The 19,023-nt window shown below is 37.1% G+C and overlaps 2 protein-coding genes across 2 annotated transcripts in view; both read right to left on the reverse strand.

The window, feature by feature from the left end:
* Positions 1-42: 42 nt before the first annotated feature.
* hcrt (hypocretin (orexin) neuropeptide precursor) lies at positions 43-4,562 on the reverse strand. Its single transcript, XM_058771583.1, has 2 exons — positions 4,545-4,562; positions 43-1,786 (listed from the first exon to the last, which is right to left on the reverse strand). Exons 1-2 carry the CDS (start codon positions 4,560-4,562, stop codon positions 1,403-1,405), a joined length of 402 nt encoding a protein of 133 aa, XP_058627566.1. The 3' UTR covers positions 43-1,402.
* Positions 4,563-6,050: 1,488 nt separating this feature from the next.
* plcl5 (phospholipase C like 5) overlaps positions 6,051-19,023 on the reverse strand; it is a 107,348-nt gene continuing 94,375 nt past the window's right edge. Inside the window, 2 exon segments of the mRNA XM_058768221.1 lie at positions 6,051-7,805; positions 13,091-13,200. Of these exon segments, the coding sequence (XP_058624204.1) occupies positions 7,611-7,805; positions 13,091-13,200 (305 nt within the window). The 3' untranslated portion in view covers positions 6,051-7,610.

Raw genomic sequence — 19,023 nt, forward strand, 5'->3', positions numbered from 1 at the left:
GATTACATTTATCTTAGTGAAGCACTGATTGCTGCTGTGGGATGCAAATATATATTTGTTTTTGAGAAGATAATCTATCTGAAAGCCTGCAGAAAAATATTTCGCATATAACCAAATTAATGTGGCACAAGCAGATCTCTCTAGTGACTGAGTGACAGTTATAGAGGCTGTAATGGGAGCAGTACTGACTATTAAAACAAATAAAGAGACTTTATTGGCTGAAGTGGGTTTAAAGGGACAGTGACATTAGCAGAAACACAAGAATTAGGTGGAGAGAGAGAGAGAGAGAGAGAGAGAGAGATGGCGTGAAAGGGAAAGCAGAACCGCCATCTGTGCAGAGCAGATATTTACATATATTACCAGACAAAAGCAGCATCTCCCACAACACACACAGGAATTTCTATAAGGGTGAAATCTGAAAGGATACAGCTCTGGGTCAATACTTACTGGCAAGGCTGCAGGAACCATCTAAAAATGTGTTTTCACAGGCAGTGGGGGTCAAGGGATGAAAGCATGGGCCCTTGAAAAGACTAATTATTTCCCAAAAAATGTGTCAGGTTGAGCCAAGCTGTCACAATGATACTGGGGCAAGTTGTCACATGTGCTTGTGTATGATTCATTGTGTATGATTTTGTGTTCATCATTATTCTACTGGATCAAACTATCAGAAAAAGCCATTAAGTATCACATAGGTCATCTATATTTTAAATTCTGACATATTGTGGAATGGCATTTTCTTACTTTAAGATGACATTTGAAAACATGTTAGAATGTTTGTAAATTAGTTTCTCAGGCTTTAGTTGTATAGTTCAGCTTTAGTCTCAAGCAACTTAGTTGTGTTTTTGTTGAAGCTTTGTGAGTTTTCATATACTTCCCAAACCAAAAAAAAATTGTTCTGAACTTTATTAAGCCAGTGTTTTATTTTACAATATTTACATCGTCTGCCATCTGCTGACCACAAAACATACTACACATGACTAAAATCTAACAGCTCATCTTTATAAAACATGATAAATGGTTTTGCCCTAATAACTGTGATAAAATACTCATGAATTTATTAATATGGGCTACTCATAAAAATACTAATAAATTTAGTTGTGTGTTTTATTAATCAGAAAAACGCGAAGTCCACTGATACAGGTAAGATAGCTGTTGTTCACTATGGAAAAGAAGGGATTTTGCATTTTTTGAAACCTTGTGGGTTACCTCAGGAGTTTTAATAGACTTGCGTTAGAAAAACAAACAGGCCTATGTCTCTTATTAGCGCAATCTTAATCATAAACTTTTTGCTCAAATCAAAAACGTTACTTTCAAACCCAATTAAGAATTAGCTTTCTGTGTTGGCCTACAAATTAACGTCACCAATGAACAGCTCTGCCGTGGTTTTAAAAAGCGACAAGTGTCATCGTTTTTCATAAGCGTGCAGATCCTCCGGTGCCCTGGGCATCAGATACCGCAGCTGCAGGTGCGAGCCGTCCTCGAGTCTCTTTCCCATCGTCAGGATTCCCGCGGCCTGATTCCGCGAGCCGTGCAGGAGCTGCTGCAGGCGGTCCTGGACGCGTCTCTCGCCCACTTTACGCTTGCCAAGCGTTAGTATCCCGACAGCCGCGTCGTTATTAAAGCGGCCGATATGCCTGGCGACGGACGTGTCGTTTCGGCGTCCCGCGCGGCACAGAATCTCGTATAATTTGCAGGACCTTGACGCGCTCGAGCAGCAGGTGGCCACGCCCTCTGCGTCCAACGCCAGGTGCGCCAGCAGCGCCATGAGGAGGAGCAGTTGAACTCTCTGATGGAGAGAGAGAGAGGATGCGTTCAATAAATGCTGAATATGAATTAAACAGTTCAGACCTTCTGGATAATTATATTGAAATCATAATACGGCTAATTTTGTGTATTTGCATCTGAGGTTTTATAACTTTGTATCCCATGAGCCTCAGTAGACATGAACTCCACCAGTTTTTTTTTTAAGGGCTTAAATGGGTTCATATTCAACTGTACACGTTTTTGATTGCTTGTGTTTATTTATCTGATTGTTATGATTGAAAGCTAGTGGTTTACGAAGATGGAATCTTCACCACACTAAAATGGATTTATTTTAAACAACGAAACTGAATTTCTAAGTTTGTTAGTCAGATGTCAGGAGCTTCATTGCCAAGTATGTTTGCACATACAAGGACTTTGTTTTAGTGTCACAAACTTCCAGCATACAGAGATAACAACACACAGATAATAAAAAATAAGATGAGAATAAAAAAATACACATATGTATAAATAAATAAACAAAAAATAAAATAAATTGTATGTACAGGTGTGGTATAGATAGAATAGAATAGAATAGAATAGAATAGAATAGAATAGAATAGAATAGAATAGAATAGAATAAGATGTAGGGTGGTAATAAATAAATACATATAAGGTTATTGCACATATTTTTATTGCACAGTGGGGAGAACATTTAACTTAAGTAGATTGCACGAGGGAAGAAACTGTTCTTGTGCCTGGCTGTCCTGCAGTGTCTATTTAATTGATTGATTAGTTTCTAAAATAAATTATTTTCCATTATCTGGCAGCAGGGCCGTCGCTATAGTGGGGTGAAAGGTGGTGACGATTATAGGGGCCTACGCTGAGGGGGGCCCCCGGCGATCTCAACCGACTGGCTGAGGCCAGCCTAAAAAGACGCTCAGGACAGTTGACGGGCCACTGCTGCGCGTCGTCATGAAAGCTTATCATTTGCACGTATTTTTAAGCCTTGCCAATTTAAGAGTTTAAAGCATTCAAACACAAGACGCGGAGAAGCTCAACTCAACAGAAAAAGATGTGAAAGAGCCCAATTCAGCACGCAGGGCGCACGCAGAGAAACGCGTCTCAAGGCGCTTGAACACCGAATTTGCCTCTTGTACCGACAAATACATACAAAATTATGTAAAAACCGTCTTGGAGAGTATCCTCGAAAAAAACTGTTGGTTATGTCTTAAGTAAAAATAAAAAGTTGAGAAAGAAATTGGATGTGCATATTGGATGCGTTGTCTCTTAAAGTGATCGCGTCTAATTTGCTAGTTTGCTGTCGGTGTCCTTAATTTTAATCCAAGAAAATTAAAGAAAGAAAATCGCTCACTGCTCTTCACTGAATTACTTTGTAGTTTTAACAATAATTAATCCACAGTAGAACCAAAAATTATTCAGACACCAGATATAATTTTGATATTTTTTTTACTAGTGGGTGCACTATAGTTCGTTTAGTATAGCAAAATAAAGTAAACTGTGACATATTATACCCAAAATTCTTCATACAGTGGACTACCAGTAAAATTGCTTAAAAAAACTTGCAACCAAAAATTATTCAGACACTTTGACCTGACCATGTTTTGCTCAAGTGCTTTTTATTTAATTGCTAATGCAACCTTTTTACACCACAGACTGAACAAAATTAAGCATTGCTTGGTAATTGTTCAACAAAGTATTGATAGTTGTGTAAATATTGTCATACTAACAGTTGTTTGAATTTTTGGTTGATTGTAATCCGTTACATACCTTTCTATCAAAGTTATCTGACATTATCAAGATGAATTTGTTCTGACACAGTTTAACTCTGAGTTCTTGTCATATTTTATTACCATTTTCTAAACTATAGCAAGTAAACTGTGATTATTCGGTTTCTGTACCTGGACACCTACAAACTTGAAAAAACTTAAACATTGTGTAAATAGCACAAATAAATAAATAGAACAAACATACAAATTAAACAATTTCAAACAGGGCCCACCGGTACAACCTGCACCGGGGCCCTGCAAACCCCAGCTACGGCCCTGTCTGGCAGGTACAAATAGAACAATTTTAGCACATTTAATAAAGTTAAATTAAATATACACTCAAAAAAAATGGCACTAAATGGCACTAAAAGTGGTTCATTAACTCGTTATCATAGGGGAACCATTTTAAGTGCTACATAGCACCTATATCTTTAAAGATGGTGCTATATAGAACCATTACATGTTCTTTATAGGTGCTATACAGCACTTAAATTGGTTCCCTTGTGATTATGAGCCAAAGAACCACTTAGCAGTACTATATAGCACCTCAACTACCACAAAGAACCGCTGAAGAACCTATTTGTGTGTGTGTGTGTGTGTATAGTATCTCACATAAAAATCAAACTGTTTATTCCAAGAATTCTGAGATCTAATTATCATGAGCAGCTGTCAATACAAACACTAGTTACTAATAGACTTGTTGATTAATTTTAGCTATAATTATGGAGGAAAAATAAACATCTGTGTTTTGAGTTAACCTTTAATTAAAAGTTTTAAAAACTGTTTTCTTTTGGAAAGCTCACTGACTGTCTAAACGGTCAGACTGCCTTACTCTTTATCATTTAAGCTTATCAGCTGCAGCTTGTATAATTTTTTTGGTTCCAATTAAACTTTATGATCAGCATGAATGTCATTGCAAATTTAATTGTATTATCCCCAGATGGAAGCATTAAAATTTAAGCCTTCAGTTTAAATGGCTGAAATCATTTCTGAACAGTCTCTGACTGGTCTTACCTTGGCTGTGCAGTCCATGCGTCTGGCTGCTGCCCCGGTCTTGTTGTAGACAAATGTCATGTATCTGATGGATTTCAGTGTTGATGGTTCTTTCACCTTCTCTGATAGGGGACTAGTGTTTTTATACGGATGTGCCACCCACCCCTCCGTCCTCCGAGGTTAATTACTGGCATAAATTAGACTGACAAAGAACACCAGCTGATATTACCTCCTTTATTTCTTCAATGTCATGTTTCTCATTTGAAGCTGAATTATGATACAATAAAGAACTGTTAGGGTTGTTAGCATCTTTGTCATTAGTGTCTGCCTGTATCCAAGTAATTGTATGGCGAGCTCTTTAGGACTATTGTGGAGGGGCAGACAAGCTTCGTTAGCAAATGCCAACAGAATGAGTGTGTGACGAGGCCTGGACTTAATTAGCTGGATATGTAGAGGGTCCTGATACAGTGACAAAAGGCTGAATGGAACAAAGGAGCAACAACACCATGGTGTCACTAACAAATAAAGCAGCAGGAGAATATGAATGACAGGATGCCTTTGTGTGAAGCGGAAGGTCAGAGAGCAGTCAGAGTTAATGACCACATACACAGGTAGATGGACCGTCCCAACTCGCCACAGAGAAAGAGCAGTCTATTTATGTGATGTGTGATGGATTGCATGAGTAATGGAATTCACATTATACGTAAATGGAGGTTTTTGGACACAACAAGAGAAGACAAACACAACCAGATTCTTTCAGTATTTCAGATGGCTAATTATGAAGAAATGTAAAACGCAACACAAAACATCATAGTTGTAAATGACTATATATGTTTGTAATGGTCTGTACCAATGTGTCTTTGGATATGATAGTTGTGTTCCTGTAGCTCAATATAACGATGCCAAAGTCTGACAAAATGTATTTCACGAATGCACATTGAGTTTAAAACCTGTATGAACTTTTGTCATTTACTCTACCTTTCCAAAAATGTAGGGTCATGAATTAATATTCAGCAAGGATACATTTAAATTGATCAAAAGCGTCAGCAAAGGCATTTATAATGTTACAAAAGATCTCGATTTCAAATAAATGCTGTTCTTTTGAACTTTCTATTCAAAGAATTCTGAAAACAATATATACGGTTTTCACAACAAAAATTTACACATCACAACTGCCTTTAACATTGAAAATAATAAGAAATGTTTCTTGAGCATCAAATCTGTATATTAGAATGATTTCTGAAGGATAATGTGACACTGAGGACTGGAGTAATGACGCTGAAATTCTGCTTTGCATCACAGAAATAAATTGTTTTAAAATAGAAGACAGTTATTTTATAATAATATTTCACAATGGTACTGTTCATACTGAATTTTTGATTAAATAAATGCAGCATTGGTGAGCATAAGACTTATTTCAGAAGCAATAAAAATGTACTGACCCCAAACTTTTGAACAGTAGCTTATGTCCTCTGATTTTTTAAAAATGTAATACAACATAAGTATAAAAAATGACCTGGAGACATTTCTGATGTCAATTAGCTTTTATATAACATCATGTGGATTTTATAAATGACAGAAATCATCTCAATCAGATGTTATTCGACATTAATGTGACAGTAAACACCCAAATTCTTTGACCCAAACTATATTTTCCACCCTGGTGCCCTCGTTTCCCAACCATTCACATTTCCTCTTCCTGTGAAGTTTCCACCGATGAAAACTGGAACAGAATGACACCTGTTTACGCAAATATAAAATAACCTCCATTTTAATTAACACCTACCCACAATATTAACAGCAGTAATAACAATATTCATGAACAGGGTGTATTATTGGGTGTAATGTGTTTCTTAATGAGAGTCAAGTGTCCTTTACTTTGTCTTAAAATGATTAATTCTTCATTTATTGAAATATTTATTTGCTTGTCTGATCCTCAGTGGTGCTTTTCTCAACAACTGAGATCCGTATTTTCCCAGAGTTTCTATTCTTCCCAGTAGAGCCTATCTCAACGGGACGTATCCAGTTTCCAGTTTAGAAACAATATACACACTTTTCCTTATTCAAAATACACCACATACGCATCGCACATACATATATATATATATACACACACACACACACACACACACACACACACACACACACATACATACACACATGACCCCTGGAGAAAGGCCCCTTTTAGGACCAAGGTGTATTGAGCTGACAGCTTTTATCTTAAGTCAGTTCTAAAATTAATAAAAATGTGTGGAGGAGCCAGCAGGGGGAGTGAGAGAGTCTTTAGTTCTACATTGGTGTAAACTGAGGAGGCCTTTGCCTCTATAAGTGAGTTCTTATTCGCTTTGCTTTGTCTTGTTCTGTTTCCTGAAGCTCTCTTTGTTTGCTCAAAATGCTTTACTTCTGTTTCAGCAAGTAGTTTTGTACTTTTCAAAAATTCTAGCTCCATCTGGAGTCTAAGTTTAATACCCACCATGCTGTTTTGACCCATTTTAGACTTTACTGCAGATTTACGAAACATCGGTTTTCACAAATGAAAATATTTTGAAGAATGTTTTAACCACTTTTGTCCATACAATGAAACTCAGCGGTGTTCAAAACAACAATGGACCCCATTGACTTTCATTGTATGAACTACAACCACAAGAACATTTATTTTTCAAAATGCCTTCTTTTGTGTTTAACGGAAGTCATACAGATTTGGAACGAACTTGGGGCGATGACAGAATTTTCTTTTTTGGGGGATTGATCCCTTTACATGACTGATTATGATCAAGATTTGGGGCTTTTGACAGGATATCATGGCTAGAGTAAGTGATCACAGCAAATTTTCAACAGCAGCTGTGTCACAGGATAGCAGGTCACTACAATCCTTTAAAATGTGACTCCATGGTGGGGATACCAATTTAAGACCAGAGCCCAGCAGGCATGGTGGAGCTGGGAAGAGTTAAACTGGCTCCTGTGTGTCCTTCACTGAATCACCCCACCTTCCCTTTCCCTGGTTTAAAGAGGCAAAGACCACCTTCCTCACAATGTGGATAAACTGAAAAAAAAATAAAATAAAAATGAATAAATTCTTCCTCTCTCTCAGTGCAGGGTGGTGTTGTCCGGCTCAGTCTCGTGGATGGTATGCAGGGGCCGTGCGTGGGGCGGCAGTAGAGGTGAGGCAGGGGACGTGGATGCTCCGTTCTTGGCCAAGCTGCACGAGTGAGCAGCACAGTGAATCTGTCGCAAAGTGTCTACCGCCTCTCCTTTTGCATGCTTCAACAAGTCTGCCTGGCCCTAAAAGACAGGAAAAAAAGAGATGTTCAAGTTGTGACCGTAAACACAGTCAGAAGTTGTGAACTACTGAGGTTGCAGAACAAAAATGTGCAAGCAGGAGGTGCTAAAGTTGTGCTAACTGCAATAATTTTTTCCAATTTGAATATTTCCAAACATGGAAACCATGCATTATATATAGTTCATTGCAAAAACAGATAACTCCGTTTTTAACAATTTTCAAAAATCATGTTTTTTCATTGTGCATTCCAATTAATCTCAATCAAACTGCAGTTTTTTGTTTTTTTTATTAGGTTAAAAAAATAACTAAAAAATACAGCTAACTAACACAATAAAACATGATAACATAATAACATAATATGTGTGTGTGGCATATCTGTAATTGTAAATGAAACACCCTAAAAGAGGATTTACCAAAATGTGTTAAATAGACTAACAACTACTACAGTTTTTTTTTTTTTTCATTCTTAGAATTAAGTTTCCCAAATTGGCCGAAAACTTTTAACAAAGTACATTTTTGTATAAATATTTTTGTACGATAATTCTTTACCACAAAAATATTACATATTAGTATATAGTTAAAGTTAATATAACATATTAGTTCAAGGTTCAAAAACTGCTTATTAAAATAATTAAAATAATCTAAATTATAAATAAATAATTAAAATGTCTCATTACTGCATTAAAAAATAGGTCCCACTGTATATTAGGGGGCCTTAAATATAACAAAAATAAGTACAATGTGTATTGCAAAACACTTCTGCTGATATTGAGGTGAGATATGGGGACAGGTTTGGTGGTATGGGTAGGTTTAAGGGTGGGTTAAGATGTAAGAGATGGGTAAACAGTTTAATTATAAAAGTAATTACAGAAATTAATTACAGATGTAATTACTGTACATGCAAGTACTTTTTAAAATATAAGTACAATGTAAAAACATGTATGTACACAATAAGTTCATTGCATCAAATGATTAATTGTAAGTAGTTAAGGCCACTTAATATAAAGAGGTACCAAAAAACTTCTCTCTCACTGAAAAAGTAGTCTTTTCTAGTTGAAGAAACTGCATAATTTCTTTTATCAGGGCAGAGCACAGCGCTGTTGCCAATCATGCCAGAACTAGATTTGAAAATATATTTAATAAAAAAAAAATTACATTTAACAGAGGTGCTAGATAAAAAATACTGAGAATAAATCTGTCATTTATGCTCCTTAAGTGCAATGAAAGGGTCCATCCTGCAGGGTTCAGTCTAACACAAGGTGAATGAGCACATAGAGCTGGTGGCACTGCATACATTCACAGCACAGCCAGAATCCTCCCAATACCCTCCATAAATCAGTGTGAGAGGATGGGACAGGGAAGGGGGAGGGAGGAGGATCAGGACAGCGTGTCTCCTCGTCCTGTGTGAATGTCCCTTAAAACAGTGTGCCAGGAAATTTATAAGCTTTTATGTATGCATTTATGTGTGTGAAAAGACATTTTGAAGGGACATAATAAATAAATGCTAATATACAAGGTCATATTATCAAACCACATACACCTTCACCTGCAAAACATGCATGACCACACATAAATTTGCTTTATATCTTTCTTACAAGGACACCAGTTTTCCCCAGCCTTGTTTCTTCATTGGTACAAATCTAAGCCTGGGACAAACTGGCATTTTCCTCAAAAAAATCAAAGGAAATAACATTTTTAGGTATGATCGACTGAAGCTTATTTGTCCATTTCAGCAGATGTAACTGCATGGACCAATTTCTCAAACTTCTCTTCTCTTGAGTTATAATTTATGATTCAAACACGAACCAGCCAATGAAATCTCCCAAGTGCTTTTAGCAGAACTGCATCGTGAGGTCACCTAGCGTTCCTAACCAGAGTAAAACAGATTCAACTTTACTCAACGTGATGACAACTCCCTAAGAGAGCACTGCAACATCAGCTGCACTGCGTTTTTATCATTTAGACTGCAGTGACGCTCTTTACGCGGCCTGATGTGAAACAGACAGGACAGGTGAGGCTAATACAGGCGGCTGGATGCTTTTCCTGCATGTGCTCCAGCACAGATCCTCGGAGGACACCTGCATGGGTGCCCAGAGCTGAAGTGGCTCCTTGACCTGGATAGAGGAGTCTTTTGCCATAAATAAGTGATATATTTTAAAACGGATGAATTATGCATACGGGCGTGACGCATATAGACTCTTAGGCTGTGGGGAGAAGAGAGGCTAAGAGCACTGCAGAAAGACAAGGTGGTACATACTTTATAAAGCCTGGATGAAACACTTCTGTTGACAGTTTGATGTCACTTCCTGGAGTCAGGACTCATCTAACTCATTCAAATGTGTCACAGCATAAAATTAAGCATGAAATGAAGTGGTTAATCTGCACAATGAAGCACAAAATATTTCAAATTAATGATTAGTTTTGGGGGTCAGTGCAAAATTTGAGAGAAAACCAAATGCAAAAATATAGGCCTACATTTTTTTTAGAGATGATGAAGTTAAAATGTTAAATGAAATATTTATTTAATACTTAAATTATATACATTAAATATATAACATTTATTTAATTCAATCATTTTTAAAACAGTGCTGTGGAAAGAGCTTTATAAATAAATTTATAAATAAAGATTGTAGAAAAAATATATGCTGTTAATGTTACACAATTTTTCACCTTCACACGAATTAATAATTCATATTATTATATACAATATCAATATTTATTAATAATTCAGATTTTCAATATAACATTTTTTTTTAAATAATTGCTGTTAGCTATAATACAATGACATAATTTTGTAATTTTTTAACACCACACTTTAAATATCGCACAATATGTTTTTCACACAGTAAAAATTGATTTTTATGCATGAAAATATAATGCTGCCTTAAAATTCTTTGGATGCGTGTCCTTCACAATTATATAATTATATTGTTTTGAAAATATATTTAGTTACATACACATGTTTACAATTATTTTGAAAAGTACTTATATAAGTAATTTAATAAAATTCTACATAAATTTGGTATTCAAAGTTGGTAAACTCATTCATTAATAAGCAAAAAAATGTAGATCAAGAAATGCATTACAATCAGATCATAATTCCCAGAATCAAAACCGGTCTGGCCTGAAGATTCCCACCCCTAGTTATATTTGGGGGTGTCAAAAAGTTTAATCAAAAAGTTTGAAAAACCCTTACAGTGTCTAATGCTGCAAAATGGATGCAAAAAGTCTGGCTTATGAATATATGTAATTGCATTCAGTCCTGAGCATGTGGAACAAAAGTAAATAAATCAGCTGATACACACAAACAGTAAGGTTCGTGTGAAATGCAAACAGTTCAATCCCTTTTAGGCCTCTTTAGTGCTTTAGTCTAAAGTCATCTAATTAAATTAAAGACTTAATTAAGACAACAATCCGCCCCACCTGCGCTGCACACAAACCTATTTTAACAAAAAAACTCTTTATACATATTCTAAATGCATTAAATATGCTACTAAATATTCTAAAACATAAATGACAGTGAAATTAAATCTACAACTAGACCAGACACACATCCGTACCGTTGTTCCGCAGTTTGACACTTTCATTAACACTAAAGATCGCTAAAGGTGACATCTCCTAATCTTTCTTCCCACTGTGTGCAGTTTATCTGTTTACATAAGTAAGGACACAATTAATCTGTTAGGAAACATGGCTCTTTGGTGAAGCTTATCTTATCATGAACACCATAAATATATAAACATATCTCCAGCGAGATAAAGAGCGAGCAAGAGTGATTAAACGGAGAGATAGATCTGAAAAGAAGGGGCAAAAAAAGTAGATATTTTCACTTTATGGACAGGTCTTATGTTTTACCATGTTGCCAGGACTACAGATAAAGATGTCTGACGATGTTGTTAGCAATCTGCACAAATCAATTGTCAGAGTGTTGAGGGGATAATGGGTAAGACTGGAAAGACCCTGGAGTGTCATTACAGGTTAACTGTCTTTCCATGTGCTACAGTGGAAGCTGACTGCTGTTTAGAGATTACAATAAATATATTATCATCATCTGACATTTACTGAAAGCCGTTACTCCACTCTTCAGTGTCACATGATCCTACAGAAATCATTCTAATATGCTGATTTGCTCCACAAGAAACATTACTTATTATTATCAATGCTGAAAAACAGTTGTGCTGCTTGGAAACCACACTCTCAGAAATAAAGGTACAAAAGCTGTCACTGGTGCGGTACCTTTTCAAAAGGTACATGTTTGTACCTAAAGGGTCCATTTATACAAGCTACATATTAGTACTTAAAGTGTACACATTTGAACCTAATAGGTACAAAAGTGTAACTTTTGAAAAGGTACCGCCCCAGTGACAGCTTTTGTACCTTTATTTCTGAGTGCATTATGCTTTTTTTAGTGTTCTTCAATTAGAAAGTTAAAAACAACATCATTTGTTTGAAAAAAATGAAATGTTTTGTAACATACTGTAAACGTCTATACTATCACTATTGATCAATTTAATGCATACATGCTGAAAAAAAATTATTTCTTAAAAAAATTAAATCTTACTGACCCCAAATGTTTGAATGTGTATATATATTTTATTTGTGTTTTTAAAGATACTATATATTCTGAATTATAATGCCATATATACTGTAAAAATCCTTTAGTGTTGTATTTTTTATTTATACAAAATAGCATAGCATTTTAAAATCCACCATTTATTAGTCACAAACCATAGCAATAAATAAATAATGTTTTAATACCTGAACGCTACAAGAATCTGCATAGTAGATACTCCGAGTACCAATCAGTGAGAAAAAAGAGCACAGGACAGACTTCAATATAAAGATCCTATACTAAGGTAAATATTATGTTGGGCGACACATTTGTATTAACAATAATAGCAACCATTGATTGCAACTATAACCATACGATTGCTCTACAGACTTTTATTTTATTTATTTTTATTATATAATTTTATAAATTACCATGTTCTGTAATTCCACGGCTTCAGGGTGCAGGTTTAAGGATCATGTCATTTCAACTTCAGCCATTGTAAGGTACACAACAATGTCAGGACAAAAGCTATTTAACTGTGGCCTCGACTAGCGTGAAATCTGATTGGCTGTGGTTCAGCTGCAAGCCAGGAAACACTTTGAGTAGTTGCACTGAATGCAAACCTATTAGCAACCCTGTAATGATTATCCCCTATAATAAAGTGTTTCATCTTGTGCTAAATAAGGCCCTGGTGTATACATGCCTCAATCCATAACATAAAGAATAGGTACAAACCTTCAGCACAGTGATGTTCCAAGCGTAACTCTCCATGGCCTTCTGTAACTTCCTCCCTTTCAGTCCTTCCCTCGCCCCGATCCGATGCAGATCCTCATGAAAGTCCAATCCTGAAAGTCCAATAAAAATATAATTCCTAGCCAGTATACGGTGGACCTCAAGAATATGTTTTGTAAACACATATGAGCAAAAATATCACAGAGTAATACGGGAGTATTGTTATTGTTAGAAGCTGTTTTTTTCTGACACGCTGCCACAGGGCAACCGAATCGCAGTCGTGACTCACTCAATATATCATTCATAACAGAGAGAGTCACACAGATAAAAAACAAACAAACAGAGCACTTCGACAAGTGGATGGATGGACAGATGGATGAACTAAAATGAAAACAGTATGTGAAAATAAAAAGTATCAAAGGCCAGCTGTATGATTCAGAAACGTTTGTTAACAGCATCTCAGTGTCAGTGAGCCAATCTGACGGCAGATAAGAAAGGGCTGTTTATGTTGACAAAAATGTTCTCTCAAGTAGAAGACTTTATATCAGACTACACTATTAAAAAGATGTTTTCTGCCTAGTAAACAAAAGTCCATTTTGCACCAATAGCCATCAATCCCTTACGAAAAAGTGCTGTGGCAGCTCAAAGTGCTTTCTGTTCGGGATTTCTGTCACAAATATCTTTCAGGTTAAAGAAAGAAAAGCAATGTTTACCCTTAAAAAGTGAAAGCCAGTAGGGGCCGACAGCCTCGTGGTTAGTGTATCAACATATAGCACAACTGCACTCACGACAACCCGAGTTTGATTCCCGCCTTGAGGTCCTTTGCCAATCCTGCTCCACCCAATACTTTCCTGTCCTCTCACAATGAAGGCATAAAAAGCCCATAAATATAACTTATTTATTTAAAAAAAAAGTGAAAGACAGGTAATAAAAATGGTCTGTCTTAAGGTTTTTTGGAGGCAAAATCCAGTCATTACAATTGGAATTTGTGCGATCTGAAGATTTGAGTGTGGGGTGAAAAAGTTGTACAAGCTCACTTGTTTTAAAAAGTAGTTTAAACGTGGCTACTGTGTGAGTGGTGCTTCATGTGTTGCAACACTATTGGACAATGACCGGGTATATATCCGTATATCTAAATTGTGACTTTATATCTTAAAATTTGACTATTTCTTCTATTCATTTTGAATGATCTCTTTTTTTCTGTGAGGTTGAAACAGACATCCTATGACATACAAAGGATAAAAGAAGCAGCAGTAAAGTAGTGCTCTAATCACACACACTTTTCAAACTTCCTGTTTCTTGAATTCGCTGCCTATTTGACTTTTACTCTCGTTTTCACCCTCTCTCTCATGGATACAAGCACCCACAAACCTGAAGAAAACACACACTTGTGACATCCTGAATGAAACGCTAGATATGATGCAGGCTCTCAGCTGGTGCGACTAGTGCTCAAGTGCACACGTGTAAGAGAAACGTCTGAGTGTGTATTTGTGCAAGTTCAGACGCACCCCCTTTAGGTGCTAAGCCTGAAGGTGTCAAAACGCTCCCTAACACCTGCCCACCGTCCACTTCGCTCAGCTAGGACTCGGTCCAAGAACAGCTCCTCTCGTCTCCACTGCCAAAGCCGATTTTATGCCAAGAGACTAGGCTAGCCAGTCATAAATAAAAATCGGCTGCAGTTGCTCAGCATTCATATGATTTTACATAGGCCTCGAGGCCACTAGTGCACAGCTGTACACGAGAACAGCAAGTTTATTTGCTTACCATGTCAGTATTCTGTCAACACTGTTATCTAAATGAGCTCATCTGGAGCTCCACATTTTCACGGGCACAGAGCGATGAAGGCCTTGTGAAAAGGAAGGAGTAAAAGGGCTGCAAACAACAACAGATTCCATCATTTCCACACAATGTACCTTTCTGAGCTGTCAGCGAGTGAGAGGACGGCTACATGTGTTTGTGCCAGCGTGCCTTTGAAGTTTGATACAGATGAGAGTGTTTAATGACAGACAAAGTTGCCCTGTTACATTTAATGTGGTTGCTATGGTAAAGGTGATGTATGGTGCTCCTCTTAGAATAGGCCACCTCCTGATTGGATGATCGGATGTGACATGTTTGCGTGTGGGATGGGATCTTTGAGTCAGGAGGTGTCATGATGAAGGCAAGAGAAAAAGAGATGCATGAAGAAAAGGATTAAGGGAAGAAATGAAGGACAGGATTAAAGTAACAGGATAAAGTACAGGATTGAGCGATTGCGATGAATTTAAGAAAGATTGTGTTAATTATGGGCAGTACTGAATAGACGTTTAAATGCGTAGATGATTTGAGTCCTTGAAAAAGGAATATGGTCATGTCAAGTAGATTATTATGAATTTAAGCTGAACGCATACAGTTATATTTATATACATGCATGTTTGTGTGTGTGTTTGAATGCATATAAACATGCATTTCAATTAAGTGTGAGAGTTAGACCCGAAACATCCATCCATCCATCCATCCACCTGACGTGTTGCAAACCACAAATAGGTCACAGATCTATTCTGATGAGTCACGGACACCAGGTAAAAACTACAGTAAATGTATAATATAATTCTGCATTGTTGGAATCGTTTTATTGTTACCAAGTGTAGATTTCAAAACTCAAAAATAATTGCCACGTTTAAAATATAAATTACTTTCTACCTTTCTGAAGCCAGAATTTAACATCTGGAGAATGTTAAAATGCAAAAAATGTAACGTAAAGTAACGTAATGTAAAATGTAAAAAAAAAAAAAAAAAACATACTAATATAAGTGCAGCTCAGGAAATGTTATAAAATAATCATTAAAAAAATTCATTTCATGCCCCTCTAACTAAGTCCATTAATTGAAATAAAGCTGAAATAAAATATAAATATTAGATTAAAAATTTTAAAGTAAATGAAAATTAGAAATGTTTCTGGCAACTGAATGAAATAAAGAAAAGATCAGGTCGAAGTACTAAATTTACGAAAATTAGAAATGAAATAAATTAAAGCTAAATAGAAATATAAAAAGAAAAAGAAAAAAAAAGCATATAGCAAAATTACAAAAAAATTATTAATAATAATAATAATAATGAATAATCTAATTCAAAATATGAATATACACTATAATAGTGTATAAATAAAACAAACAAACAAAAACACTGGTTGGGATAAAAAAAAAGAAAGAAAAAAAAATCTACTTTTAAAAGGGAGGGAAACAAGCTTCTCATATCTTTAAAGCCTGTACAATATTTTGGTGGAAAAACACCTGGTAATGCTAATTCAAGTTTTAAACGGATGTTTGTTTAATGTGTCAAATCACCCTTCTGCTGTTCACAAAAAAGATAAATTATTCTATTCAATTTATGTTATGTCATGTTGGGCCTAAGCAGATCATGGTAACATTAATATGTATCATGTACCTATTAATAATATATCATGAAACTCTAGATGGTGCAGGCTGATGGGTTGTTAACGTAACTGATGATATTCAGAGAGTTAAACGACTTGGCACAAGCTGATTGGTTCATGCTGCATATGCAGCCAATGAGCTTACTGCCTTACATTTATATGGTTGGCTAGCATTCACTTGAGATTCCTGCAGCGCGCTTTCAGAGTTTCTCTGAAACCCTCCATCTTCCCCAGCTCCACCTGTATAGATCTGCTAAGAGTTATTTTATATGCTATTTGTGCAGCAGCAGTGTGTCTTATATACTCACGGCACCGTATCGCAACAACTACAGCAATAACCAACAGCAGCAGCAATTCAGCAGCAGCATAACAGATCTGTTCCGCCCAGACCAAATACATACCCATCACCATGCTAAAATCTTCCGAGAGTTGTCATGATTGAAATACAGTTTTTACAATAAAAAACTTTGGCTTTAAACTATTTAATGACATTTACAAAGGCACATTATTCTTATAGCCTGACTGAAATTGAAATGCATGCAAACATCCAGGGAGGTGATGAGTATATTTCTGGCCTGATGCAACCATGGGAAATGATAATCATCTGAACACGTGAGCAGGAACAGACAGTTATACTTGTCCTATCCCTCAATCCTCTCCATCATAATTACTTAACTCACATTTAATTAGCAGAGTCTGACCAAAGTGTTTATTAGAATGGAGAGGTGCTGGACAAGGCTATCAGCGCCTTCCACAGCTCAAACAGCTGCCCACCCTCCCCTCACGCTGCTAATTATGCTTCAGATCGGCAGCTGTGACACTCAGCCGGACAAGTCCAGATCCGCGGCAGAATGTGAGAGACTGCGAGTGCTGTAGAAACGTGTTTATTTTTGAGTCAAAACCAGTAAGAGCAGAGAAGGTCATTAGCAAAACCGTGATTCAATCTCTCCACCGGCGCGAGATAGATGGAGGGAGGTGGAAGAATGCGAGATGAGAAAGAGTGGGCGAGGAGACAGCGCTAGAGCACGCCAACCTTGTTTATTTACTGACACTCTACTGCTCTCTAAAGCAGATTTCTCCATTAACATGGGGACACAAGGCCGACCAGGGGTTCTGAGGGAACGTTATAAAACGGATTGTTCCAAATTTAGCATGAGCTGCATTCGAAGCTGCTGTAAAATTACTATAAACACACTTGTATTAATGCCCACATTCTGAATTAATGCATGCACAATGTACAGTGAGGAAAATAAGTATTTGAACACCCTGCTATTTTGCAAGTTCTCCCACTTAGAAATCATGGAGGGGTCTGAAATTGTCATCGTAGGTGCATGTCCACTGTGAGAGACATAATCTAAAAAAAAAAATCCAGAAATCACAATGTATGATTTTTTAACTATTTATTTGTATGATACAGCTGCAAATAAGTATTTGAACACCTGAGAAAATCAATGTTAATATTTGGTACAGTAGCCTTTGTTTGCAATTACAGAGGTCAAACGTTTCCTGTAGTTTTTCACCAGGTTTGCACACACTGCAGGAGGGATTTTGGCCCACTCCTCCACACAGATCTTCTCTAGATCAGTCAGGTTTCTGGCCTGTCGCTGAGAAACACGGAGTTTGAGCTCTCCAAAGATTCTCTATTGGGTTTAGGTCTGGAGACTGGCTAGGCCACGCCAGAACCTTGATATGCTTCTTACAGAGCCACTCCTTGGTTATCCTGGCTGTGTGCTTCGGGTCATTGTCATGTTGGAAGACCCAGCCTCGACCCATCTTCAATGCTCTAACTGAGGGAAGGAGGTTGTTCCCCAAAATCTTGCAATACATGGCCCCGGTCATCCTCTCCTTAATACAGTGCAGTCGCCCTGTCCCATGTGCAGAAAAACACCCCAAAGCATGATGCTACCACCCCATGCTTCACAGTAGGGATGGTGTTCTTGGGATGGTACTCATCATTCTTCTTCCTCCAAACACGTTTAGTGGAATTATGACCAAAAGTTCTATTTTGGTCTCATCTGACCACATGACTTTCTCCCATGACTCCTCTGGATCATCCAAATGGTCATTGGCAAACTTAAGTCGGGCCTGGACATGTGCTGGTTTAAGCAGGGGAACCTTCCGTGCCATGCATGATTTCAAACCATGACATCTTAGTGTATTACCAACAGTAACCTTGGAAACGGTGGTCCCAGCTCTTTTCAGGTCATTGACCAGCTCCTCCTGTAGTTCTGGGCTGATTTCTCACCTTTCTTAGGATCATTGAGACCCCACGAGGTGAGATCTTGCATGGAGCCCCAGTCCGAGGGAGATTGACAGTCATGTTTAGCTTCTTCCATTTTCTAATGATTGCTCCAACAGTGGACCTTTTTCACCAAGCTGCTTGGCAATTTCCCGTAGCCCTTTCCAGCCTTGTGGAGGTGTACAATTTTGTCTCTAGTGTCTTTGGACAGCTCTTTGGTCTTGGCCATGTTAGTAGTTGGATTCTTACTGATTGTATGGGGTGGACAGGTGTCTTTATGCAGCT

The sequence above is a fragment of the Onychostoma macrolepis genome, chromosome 03 (genome assembly GCF_012432095.1).
Source record: "Onychostoma macrolepis isolate SWU-2019 chromosome 03, ASM1243209v1, whole genome shotgun sequence".
NCBI lineage: Eukaryota > Metazoa > Chordata > Actinopteri > Cypriniformes > Cyprinidae > Onychostoma > Onychostoma macrolepis.